Here is a 12,997-nt window from a genome sequence, read left to right as displayed (position 1 = left end):
TTCACCATTTTTTTCATTTATTTTCAATAGTAACTTCCGGTCCAAGAAAAGTCCCAGAGCAATTTAGGAAATCTTGAAAACGTTTTAAAAACGAAAATGAAATTTTGTTAATGATAAATATTTTAAATTTTTTGTTCACTTCAGTCCATCTTTGGAAAAATCATAGGGAAGCTTTATGGAATTGTCTTTGCTATCTGAAAAGAAAAACTACAAATTTTATTTTCAAACTCAGTTTTCCTGTAAAAATTTTCCTTCAAACTGATACCTTAAAATCACAAAAAAATGCAGGTAAATTACCTGAATAATGTGCAGGTAAGCAATTCCGGGGAAAATTGTGCAGGTAAATTTTACCTGCACTTGGCCTTACCTGCACACTGTTCAGGTAAATTTACCTATACATTATTTAGAGTGGACCTAATGCCATCCGACTGTTACCGTGTTTATCCGGTTTCGGTTTCGTCCTCAAGAACAGGATAATTGGGTAACAGTCGGATGACACTGGGTCATTGTGGAGTTCTCCAAGAGGTTTAAACATATTATTCTTCAGGTATGCGATTCACAGAAATTGATGGACAGACATAAGTTCATGGCATGAATGGGCACATTATTAATTGATCTCAAACCAAGTTTGTAGCAATTATATTAGTCTTGTTGGTCTTTTTTTTGCGCTTTTTCGCTCAATCGATTTTTCTTCTGACCCATCTGACTTCTCGTTTTTAGAAGCGGGATAACCAGGTAGAACCCAGTGGGCATTAAGTACCATTAGAGGCCTTCAGCCGCGTTAAATAGTCCTCACAGTGCTTAGTGTGGTGAATCTACTGGGAAGGCCGTACTTTAAGGATAAAAGGTCATTTTTAGGAGTTTTCGAGTCCAAAATAGAAACCTTGTCGTAGAACCAGTCTATTTTGTAGAACCAGTCTAAAAATGAGGCTTGCAAAATTTGATAGAGGTACTTTGCAGGACATTAATTTTTTTGTGACCTTCTTAAATGCTATAAACTTCAGTATACCAAACAAAAACATGCAACTTTGTACTAAAAAGCGGTACAGGCGCAGCTTACGCCAATGCAATTTGGGCTCGTTGTTTCAAGGAGTACGTAACTTGCGTACTTGCTCTGAACATAGGAAGTTTCTCTGTTAGAGGACTATGTCTTTTGGCTACCGGAAGAATGAAAGCCCCGAGTGATCTGACTACTATTTAGGTCAACAGGATTTCAACAGTTCTTAGCAAAAGTCTTTGTGAAAAGAAAACAATTTTTTTGAGTATCATCATCAACTTACGAAATCTTACAAAAATTGATAGATGTAAGCTGCCTTTTTTGGTAGATTTTTATTGAAAGCGTCAACCTTCATATTGAGGATAACTATCGAACTATCTGCATTTTGGCAAGTTATATACCCATTTTCATTTAGTTAGAAAAAAACATCACAAACACATCAAAACATCAAAATTTCGTGAGCAAATTGAGTTGGCGGTTAACCTTTTAAATAATCTTTTTGACATAATTATCTGGAGGGATGAGATTTGGGAGTCATGACCTCTTCTTAAGGTCAATTTTAATTTAATTTGTCAGAACCCAGTCCCAACGATATTCTAACATAGTTTGAATTGTATAAACGTATATTGGATTACTATATTTTAATCCAAACATTTTAATCTAACATAGTTTGAATTGTATAAACGTATATTGGATTACTATACTTTAACAGACATCTGGACCCTGCTAGTCTACTTATTACAAGCTTTCGCCTGATCACATTTTTTCTGACTGATTCAACTTCTCTTAGAGAAGTATAGACTGCGTGATCTAAGTTTAAACCTTGCATTTTTCAAATTTCTTCCTCGAGTGCACGTGTCATATCGTTACATAATGATTAACTATGCCTTGATACGTGCTCTGAAATTGAGAGTTGCATAACGTACTGGGTGTGCGTGTGTGTGAGTTGTGGGGGTTAAAAGGGCTTAAACCTCTTGAAAAATTCTTCAACGATCTACTTCCATCCGACTGTTATCCGTTTATTCGGTTTCGGCTTTGTCCTCAAAAACCAGATAATTGGGTGATAGTCGGATGGCACTAGGTCATTGAGGAGTTCTCTAAGAGGCTTAATCTTATTATTCTTCAAGTATGCAATTCACGGAAATCGACGGAGAGACATTAGTTCATGGCATGCAGGGCACTTTTTCTAATTGCTCACAAATCATTTTTGTAGCAATTATGCAATTAGTCCTGTTGGTCTTTTTCATGCGACTTTTCGCTTGACCGATTTTTTGTCTGACCCATTTGACTTTTCGTCCTTAAAAGCGGGATAACCAGGCAGAACCCAGCGGGCTTTAAGTCTCATTAGAGGCCACTAGCCACGTTAAGTAGTCCTCCAAGTGCTTAGTGTGGTGAATCGACTGGGAAGGCCGTAGTTTAGGGTTAAAGGGTCATTTTTAGGAGCTTTTGAGCCCAAAATGCTGCAATTTTTTGTGTTTCTTTTGTCATTTTTCGAATTTTTTGTAAAACCAGTCTAAAACTGAGGCTGGTAAAAGTTGATAAAGGTACTTTGCATGACATAAATAATTTTTTAAGTGCTATATGTTTTGGTACACCAAACAAAAACACGCCAATTTATACTAATCATCACATTTTTTTTGAAATTGTTTATCATTTTGGATCTCTTTTGCTTCGCCCCCCAAATTTTTTAATTACCCGCCGTTACAAACTATATGTTTTTATATAGCACGTTATTATATAGCACACTTAAGCTCAGTTTGGAACTCTCCCCACCGATGCTTTGACGTCTCCCCACAGATTCATCCCTGCTTCCATCAGACCTAAGCCAGTCGCTTGAGGACATTTTTTCCACCGTTTTTTGCTTTGTTAACAGAGTATCGATCTCTAAAAAGAGTAACCCGCAATTTTAGGAAAGGATCAGCTAAATCATTAATCACGAACAAAGATTTTGAGAGCACTAACCAAAAAAATCCGGTGGTTCGACCTCAACCCATACCCCCCATCACACGCTCCTTCTGATCAGTGTGTGTGTGTGTGTGTGTGTGTGTGTGTGTGTGTGTGTGTGTGTGCGTGTGTGTGTGTCTGTGTGTGTGTGTGTGTGCGTGCGTGCGTGCGTGTGTGTGTGTGTGTGCGTGTCTGTGTGTGCGAGTGTGTGTGTGTGTGTGTGTGTGTGTGTGTTTGTGTGTGTTCTGCGTGTGTGTGTTTTGTGAGTGTGTGTTGTGTGTGTGTGTGTGTGTGTGTGTGTGTGTGTGTGTGTGTGTGTGTGTGTGTGTGTGTGTGTGTGTGTGTGTGGGTGTTGGAGGAGGAGAGGGGGGCGTGAGAAGGAGCATGAGAGTGGGCGGTGTGTGAGTGCTTTTATGTGTGTCGAACCGCCATATTTTTTCGGCTTGTGCCATCAGATTAGTACCTGCACAATATTTGCAATACGTTCCCTAGACGCAGACGCTCGTCTTTGAAAAATCTTCCTTCGTCATTGATTTTCCAATTTTTTGCGCAATTTATCACAAAATTTTTGAATAAACCAACTTGTCTTTCATGCCAATCATTAAAATCTGCATCTCAGATGGTTGGGTCAATAGCGCAAAACAGAAATAATTTCGTAGAAATCTAAAATGAAATTAACTGTTTCTTATTGCTCTCAAACGAAATTTGTACCAGTTATTTTAGTCCTGTGGTCTTTTTTAGTGCGATTTCTAACCAATTTTTTGTCCAACCCATATGACTTTTTGTCCTCAAAACGGGATAAACAAAGAGCGCACAGAGGACGCTAAGTTTTCTTACAGCCTTTCAGCTCACTAGTTTCCAAAAATGCAATTCACGTAAACTCATGGTGTAAAGAGCGGTTTTTAGAGTTTGAAACCCCTAGCCCCCACCAATTTCACCCCTCTCCCTTATCAGCCCACTCTCTTCAACTCCTCCCCCCAATCCTCATCCCTGCACAGCGTTCAGGCCGTAAGAACGTGGCACAGTGAAACCAACCCCCCCCCCCCGTTGACCCCCATCAATCTCCCTTTGCACCCCTCAAACCCTCCCCCGCTGCACTCATCTGACACTCTTCAATTAAGCTAAAGATAGCCTCAACTGACGAATCCGACCGCTCACCGGTTGTTTGAGAGTATTTTTTAATTATTAATGTTTTTTGGTCCTGCCAATTTCTATAGCACTGAAAAAGACGCCATGACTGATACAGTACAACTGAAACAGTTGTTGATATTTTGTATGAATTGCATAATCTTCTATTGTCTATCACCAGAGCACGTTATTTTCATATATTTTTGTTTGTTTCAACTCGTTTGGTATCATTTCGGGTTAATAGAGAAAGTATTTTGAAAACAAAATTTTTGATCACCGTACTCTTCATTGAGAAAAATGCTAAAAAAGTCGTTTGAAGTTTCTCTGTTTCATAGATCAGATACACTCGTTTTTGAAAAGGAGGGAGCCCTCTAACTACAATGGAAACAAAAGTTGTTGCTCCAAAATGGAGCAAACTTTCACATCTTGGCAAAAATTTAAATTTCCTAAAAACAAGATGCCCGAAGTCTTCTGATCCAGCCTGAGACTACTGAAACAAAAGCAAATCATTAATGCGGCAACAAATGTCTGCAAACTTTTAACACATCAAAAATTTATTGCTTAGCACTGTATTGGCGACCTCTTCATAACAATGGTGCATTTCTCGAGTAAATTTACTCAGTTTTTTCACAGATTTTTTGACAATATTTTTACAAATATTTTTCTGACAAAGTTTGAAACTATGTTTATGAGCGTATCTGCTTGCAAGGAAATTGGTGAAATTTAGCGTAATTTTCTCAAAATTGCTTCAAGTTTGATTATATCTGTCACATTTTTCACGATATGTGTTTTTGGCAAACTTGCTTTAAATTTTCATTTATCCGTCAAATTTCTCACAATGACTGTTTTTGTGACCATCGTGAGGAAATCTGACAGTTTTTCGCCACGCTGTAAGTAAAGCATTTCCCAAGCGTCACCTTTGTCCACGGTTACAGTATCTAATAACTAAGATAGTATCAATCAGACCAAAACGAAAGAAAACTCCAAAGGCGGGTAGCTTCAAAAAACTATTTCTCAATAATAATTATGGATTTAGAAGACATTTTTCAAAAATATACATATCACTGTTCACCGGAATAGCTAAGTTTTTGAATCAAGTTGCAACTAATCACAAAAAAACTTCGGTGGAAAAGTCTAAGGTTATCTACAAGCTTAAAATGGTAAAATTGGAATACTTTGATCCGTGAATAATAATGACAAAATTTCCACAGTTTGAGACATTATTTTCATCGTGAATAAAATTTAAGTAGATGAAGTATGGTGTCGAAAAGCCGTTGTCACTCATTACCACAATTATTTTTTTAAAATTTTTTTGGAAATTTATCAGGTACGAATATAAGTCCCACTGGTAGCCAGAGACGCAGATTTTTTTGCTGATTGTGTTTTTCGAAAGAGAGCTATTTGAGCAAATAACCAGCACCTTACAGCTGCAGAAGATATAACCAAAAAGCTAAAAATTTGAAATCAGTTTCCTAATACCTAATATCATATCTGAAAATCGTCAAATCACTTCTCAAGATTGTCACAGCTTGCTGATGCAATTAAACACTATAAAAATTTATTTCAATATAATTTTTGTCGTCTTTTTCAGAAATCTATAAAACTTTGATTTTTCTTAGAAAATTGGCATTTTTTACTGATAAACAATATCAAGGATCATTTTTTCTTTGTTTTCTTTGAGTCTGGATCATTACCACATCTTATGTGCTCAATGATTTCAAATTATTTTTTAACAGTTTTAGATTGTAAAAAATTGCTCAAAAAACCAAACAATTTTGTTTCGATTTCTTTTCTCAAACAATATGCTAGCATCTTCTTATTCTATCCTTATAGCTTATAACTGTAAACTATAGTTATGTTATCATTAACTTTACTGCACAAAAATTGGCTGTCGCTGTTCCTGAGGTAATGAATGGGATTTTGAAATTTTTCTTTAAAAATTTAGAATATATAGTTTCTGGGGAATTAAAGGTTGCTTGACTTTAGAATGTTATAACAATAATTTTCATAATTTGTTTTGTAGGGTTTTGTTTGCTGGGTTTTCTACTTCTCCTAATCTTTAGGCGTTCAGGGTTTTATTAAAATAACACTTTTTACATTTGTGTTCTGACTTAACTTTGTTTCCATTCAATGGAGCGTAGACCTCTTTCAACAAATATAAAATTAGTTGTAATTCCTCCAAAGTTCGAATAAATAAATTTCCAGTAAATGTTTAAACTGTTGAATCCAGTTCGTTATATCATAGCAATTCAGGTTAAAAGAGTTTTTATGAGCAATTTATATTTGAAAAATTAATGAGCTTTATAGCCTTTAGGTGCAAAAAGCATTGGTATCATAAAGGCATTGGTATCATATCGCACGTACCAATACAGGGGTGGTTTTCTAAGACTTTATGCAACTGAATTTTAATGCACTGCTATCACTTGGAGACATGATGTTTTTCTGCGACATTAAACACTTCTTAATTTTATGGCTCGGTTTCTTTTTTTCATTTCCCATTGTAAGTGAATAATAAAAATTATAAGTAAAGATTGCCCTTTTTCCTCTTTTTTACCTTTCCCCTCCCCACCAAATAGCTCAGGATTGAGTAAGTTGGTCTTGTGGTCTATTTAAAGATGACAATGTCCAAAGACTAAGTTTTTTTTACAGGTAAAGTTTTTTAAACGCGTTTTTGAAGCATGAACATTTTGGTGGTCGTTGTGATCTTCCAGGAGAAAAACAAACATAAATGCCCATCTTTGAAACCTCAAGCCCAAAGATTAGCTGAATCATTTTCATACAGAAAAAGTAAGTTAGTTGATTGCAATAGAATTTTTTCGGTCCACAAAAAACATGACAGAAAAAATGAGAAACTTGCGTAAACAACATAGAAAAAGTCAGAATAAGAAGTTTGTGCTAGAACCGCAAAGAAATGAAAGAAACGAAATGGTGGCAACAAAAACCAAATTTCTCACACTTTCGCATTATGTCGTCACCTTGTGTACAGTTATTTGGGCATCTGCTACGTCACTATTTTGATTCAAGCCGACACCATTGTAGTAAAAGTAATGCTTTGGGACCTTAGTTTGTTGCGACTCTACAATCTCTTAACTGATTACACTTATGTGTTCATCGTTGGGCCATTTTGTCAACAATATGAGAGTTTTACTATCCTCTCTTGAATTGAGCTACGATTTCGATAACAACTTACTAGACTGTAAGTATTTAAAAAATTGATAACAACAAAAACTGTGCGTCATGAGTCAAGCAAAAAATTAATAAATTTCAAAAATTTCCATAACCATCCTTAAAATTATCTTCAATAACAACCAGGTCAAAGCACAAGACTTGCCACATCTTGCCAAATCAAGTTAAAACGAAACAAATCTTCAATTTTGACGTAAAATGCTATTATTCTACGCATATTAGATATAATTAAGCTCTCTCTCTAATCGTTTCTTCATATGTGTGAGGTCTCTGAACACAATTTTGTATCAATTTGCTCACTTTTTCTGACTATATTTCCTGTTTTTGAAAAAAAGTACAGCATCTCAAAGCTGAAATGTTTTAATGCTAAAATTTACTAGAGAGAAGCCATCTTCAGTTTACTGCTCGAAATTAATTAGCTATAGTGCTCTTCTCTCTAACAATAAATTCCTCTCTAACAAATATTTTAGCAATTATGTTAGTCCTGTGGTCTTTTCAATGCAATTTTTTGCTTGACTTTTTCGTCTGACTCTTTTAACGTTTTGATCATTTCAACTTTTATCCTCGAAAACGGGATAGACAGGTAAAGCCCGGAAGGCAAAGTGGCGGAGTAGCTCTCTTAGAGCCTTACGCCTTTGTAGTATTTAAGTATGCGATTCACCAAAGCTGTTTTGAGGAGACAACTTCATGGTGTGACGATTGGTTCTTTATCTTAAAAGTTTTACCCCTTCTGTCACACGAACCCGACTCTTATCCCCTCCCCAAAAGACCAACAATCTCCCGTCCACCCTCCTCCAACTGCTGATTTCAATCCACTCGTGCATCCCTCCCAATTCTACTGCCCAAAGCATCACCTCCCCCCCCCACACACACACACCCAACAAATTACCCCCCCCCCCTTAATGTTAACATCCCTAAGCCCAGCTGGCTACTACCGAAGCCAACCGCTCGCCAGTTGTTTGAGAGGAAGTGGCCCAATGTTAGTCAGATATTCATCTTGCTATATTCCTTTTTCTTGCGTTGGTCTGTTTTTATCCCACTGCAAATCACACGGTGATGCAATTTTAGGCTACTTATGCCTGATTGGTAATCAGCCGACCATGTTGTTTTGTTACAGACTCAATAATTCCACGCTTTTGTTTCGTGATTTTTCGGGTGACATAATGAACAGCATATTCAAAAATTTTATTTTGTTGATTCTATTGATTAGTTGGTATTTTCAGGTTGCTTTTCAGTAAATCGCTTTAGAGTTTTTTCAGCATGCGAGTTCTTTTCTGTAAGTTTGGTTTCACTATTGGGCTTCTTGTCTTTATTCATGTTTTCTTATAATTGTTTCAGGTCATGGAACTTTATCAATTGTGATTGGTTGCAGTTTGATAGCAAGGCTGAACTTTTCAACTTATGAAATGGGGTAAGGCGTCATTGATAATAAAATTTCACAATTAGTTTTTGCGAAGATAAGCCAAAAATCTGCGCGCTCTTTTTTCACCGAAGTTTATCTGACTCAATTGATTGTTATTAAATTGAGAAAAGTTCTCGACTTTACTACTCAGCCATTGTGGACCGGATTGCTCCAAACGTTTTTACACTGAGATCCATCTATTTTTTATAACAGAGTGCAACGTGCGGAATCTGTGGGGAAAATTTTGTCACCAAATTTGACTAAATGGTCAAATTGGCCATTTTGTGGAATTTGGTGACAAAAAACTTAAGCAATTTTCCAAACAATTCTGTAATAGAAATAATTTTATTTTTGATCTATTGTCCTAGCACCGTTTTCATATCAAATATCAGAGATTGGTTTTTGATAGCATTTATTGGTCGAGCATGGTCTAGTCTATTCGTTTATTCGGAGGTCAAAGGGATTTTTTCAACAATCCTCCTTGGTACCTAGTAGAGAATCATCCCCCTTCTGCGCTACATTTTAACACTATATTACTTGGCCTACAATTTAGATAGCCGGATATCAATTTAAGCGCAATTAAGAGCCCCTTTTCAGGGTCATGCCTCTAATGCGCTCTGAGATGTGATCCGGAAATCGCGGGTCGGCTATTGCGGCGAAGCCGCGAAGCGCGCCGACCGACCCGCCAGTCAGAATTTCTTTTCGCCTTGTGTTCCAATTCGGCTAATTGACAAAGCATGGCTTATTCTATTTCACTCAGTTGAGTATAGTGTTCGCATACGTGGGCAGTTATTAGTCGTCTCTGATCGGTTAATAAATAGCTCCGCTTAAATAATATTCAAGAATAGCCCCCCCCCAGTGAACTGAAACATTGTATCCTTGATAAGAAACATACTAAATCTTTTTAAATGTTGTCAAGATCTTGACAATCTACTTACCATGAAAATATCAAAATTTGTACGAACTTACAAGATCTTTGCATGGCCGTTAAGAAACAAGATCTTAGCAAGATAACCAAGAAAGATTAAGCATGGCATTGCAAGAATTACCAATTTGTTAAAATTGAAAAGCACCTTTATTCAAGATTTAGCACGAATTCATATGATTAAGTAAGAATTATCAAGACTTATTAAGAATTATTGAGAATTATCAAGCCTTTTGGGAAAAATCAGCTCTCGTTAGTTTGTTAACCAACAATTGAGCCTACTTTTTCCAGAATTATGAAATTGTGGGTACAAACTTGGTATGTACATAGTACTCACCTTAGCTTTATTTAATGGGTTGAGTTTCAGAAGACCTTGAATTCTTTTCTGAGGACGAGATACGTCGAGCAGCGATCAGAAAAGATAATAAGTGTAATCAAGATTCGTCAACATTTTGTCGAGAGCTGTCAAGAAATTTTCTTGTTCTGTCATTTTAAGATCTAACCAAGATCTTTTGGTATATCTTGATAAGATCTTACCAAGATCTTTTGGTCTATCTTGATAAGATCTTACCAAGATCTTATCAAAATTTACGATGAAATGTTGGTATTTAAAGATCTTGGCAAGATGTTCCAAGTTTTGCAGGAAGTCTCTAGATCATGTTTGTCTTATCAAGGTGTACCAAGTTTCACTGGCCCCCTTTAGCAGAGGGGGGGTATTGTTGAAAAGATCTGGTCGAAAAAATGAGACAACATCACAAAACAACACCAAAACCATACGTTATTGACAGAGCCACCCAGCCTATACAACTCTGTTGCTGCCAAAATTAAGAATTATTAACATATCAGCTGTTGCAAGCAAACTTGATTAGCAATTTTGGTTGAATGTGACTAGAAAATTTATATCTCACCACGATCTTGTTGTGTTGTGCGATTCTAATTCAAAATTTCAAACCACAGATTTCTTTTTTAATGACTTTTGTCACCATTGATAGTATTGAAAAAAGGCCCTTTGAGTACGTTATATGCACTAGACAACATTAAAACTGAGCTCACATTTTTTGGAACTAGAAAATCTATTTTGAGTAGAGAAAAGTTTCAGCATAACATAGCGAAGTGCAGCGTGAAAATTTTGTGTCGAGCTACAGTCCAGCTATTCAATAAAACTTGGGCTAAACTGTTTTCATAGGATATCTTGGTCGATCAGGCACGGTCTTTTAACACTTTTCGGTCAAATATGGGTGTCAATTGGGGTTATTATAATACAAACTCGTACGGATAGACTAGACGTGCTACCTAGTAACATGTCACGTTTATCCAAAGTCTCTTTCCCCAAATTAGGGGGGGGGGGGGGGGTGGGTTCAGCGGCAACAAATACTACGTACCGCAGGAAGACAAATTTGCAGCATGCAGTTTGCGTTGATAATTATTTGCACCTAGAATTGGACTTGACTACTTTCAGACCGTCTGCGATATTTTTCAAATGGTTGCTGTTTACAATAACGACCCTGTGGGTGTCTTGTGGGACTGCGACACAGATAATGCTGACAGCTCAACAGAACATTACCAAAGTGGACTGTGACCCTTTGATGCTTTACGCTCTCGGAAGAAAGATTCTATTCTTATTTGCTTCCTTAAATCAATTGTATGACATAATCATAATAATATGAAATCCAGATTTTAATAATATATTGTCACCTGAATAGCCTCAGATATAAATCAAGCTCCAACTTTTTGGCTAATGAAATGGCAAATCAAGGGTTATTTTACTTCAAAGAGGGAGGTTTCACATTAAATAAAGTTAAGGTAAATTTATCAAAACGGAGTTAAAGTAAACCGCTGTTAAGGTAAACTTAAGGCAAAGCTTAACTTAATTTTACCTTAACTTGAGTTAAGGTAAAAATTTACCTTAACTTTTAAGTTCAAATTACCTTAAATTACCTTAACTTTTTTGTAACTTTCTGCAGTAAAATTAACAAAAAATTGTCAGGTCTGCTCAACAAAAACAAACACGCCTCCAATACTCCTCTTCGAGTCGTACAAATAGATGAACTAGACGATTCAAAAAATTTGATCAAAAAATCTGAACTTTGTTTTTTAAGGCGAATTTTGTAAATGGTTACATTTGTTCGCCGTCCCATCCTCTAAAACGTCGTTCTATAGCAGAATGGCTCTCCTACCGAAAGCAACTCGTGGTTAAAAATCAAAAAACTTTGTCTAAAATTTCGGCCTGAAATCAATTTTTCTCTCGAGCCTAAACAGAAAGTTTCACATCAACTAATCCCTCGATAACGTATTCTAATCCCTCGAAAAACTCGTCTAAAAAAACTGATAAATTATTGCTTTAATGGTTCATTCTGAGCACAGCAAATTTGAAGTATAATTTTTTATACAACTTTTCTTATTGACTTAAGTTAATTCACTGACTCCATTCACATTAAATGGTAACGAGGAGGCTCGTTAATGTGCATTTGCACATGATGTTGCGACCCGAGCTCATCTAAATTTTTGACATAATTGTCAACCAAATAAAGAGATAATCAAAAACAGATGTTTGAGTCACACACCAAAGGTACTATTTGAATTATATAATGCCATGCTTCAATACAGCGCTTACGGGATATGAAATTAAAAAGGCTATGAGAAAAACCCACAAAATAAGCAAAAACGGTTCATTCACGGCAGAAATTTAATATCTAAATTTGAGAGCACCTAGTAACAATGTCTAAATGCAATCAGATAAAATCTTAACTACAAAGATTTACTTTTCCAGATGGATGTTTTCCTTAATGAGTAGGTAACAAGTCGACAAAGAGAAGAAAAAATGAGGTGAAAAACAAAAATCTATCAACATATTTTGAACCAAATAATTTCAAAACTCTGAAAAATCTTTAGCTGAAGACAAAATAATTCTTGATAACTTTAAAAAGTAGTTTTGAAGCCAATGGGACCTGTCTTTGGTAAGACTAAGCCATAGGAACGGACTAAAGACACAAAAAATCTCAAAAATTACGAAAAATTAGCAAAAACACAATTTATTGAAGCCATTAAAATCATTTGCTATTATCTGAACATTATATATTTTATTTCAGTTTTTATTTATACTAATTCAGCAATATTATTTGATTATTATCTATGAATTACAGGGAATGCATGGCACCTCTCAATGGTGAGAATAAGCTACAAGTTGACGAAAAGCACAAAAACTGAAAAGTTTTAAATTTTATTTGAAAACGGTTAAAATCATAATATTTCAGACTGTTCGCAATAAACTGACTGCATCGAACATAGCAGTCAGTAAAACGTATCTAACTTTTACCGGAAATCAGTTTGCGATGGATCAATGACTTTTATATTAATGAAAATTTTAGTAGTACTGATTTACCTCTTCATCAAAAAAAAATATACAGTCAATGCG

The 12,997-nt window shown here is 35.8% G+C and overlaps 1 protein-coding gene across 1 annotated transcript in view; it reads left to right on the top strand.

The window, feature by feature from the left end:
* The window catches only part of LOC142338406 (uncharacterized), a 93,935-nt gene that overhangs the window by 71,641 nt on the left and 9,297 nt on the right, over positions 1-12,997 (top strand). Inside the window, exons 4-5 of the mRNA XM_075388163.1 lie at positions 8,594-8,666; positions 11,042-11,187. Of these exons, the coding sequence (XP_075244278.1) occupies positions 8,594-8,666; positions 11,042-11,187 (219 nt within the window). The remainder of the gene's footprint in view (positions 1-8,593; positions 8,667-11,041; positions 11,188-12,997) is intronic.

This window comes from Convolutriloba macropyga, chromosome 4, assembly GCF_964194025.1.
Source record: "Convolutriloba macropyga chromosome 4, txConMacr16.3, whole genome shotgun sequence".
NCBI lineage: Eukaryota > Metazoa > Xenacoelomorpha > Acoela > Convolutidae > Convolutriloba > Convolutriloba macropyga.
Note: the sequence above shows the minus strand (reverse complement) of the source record. Positions and strands in the feature narration are given on the sequence as shown.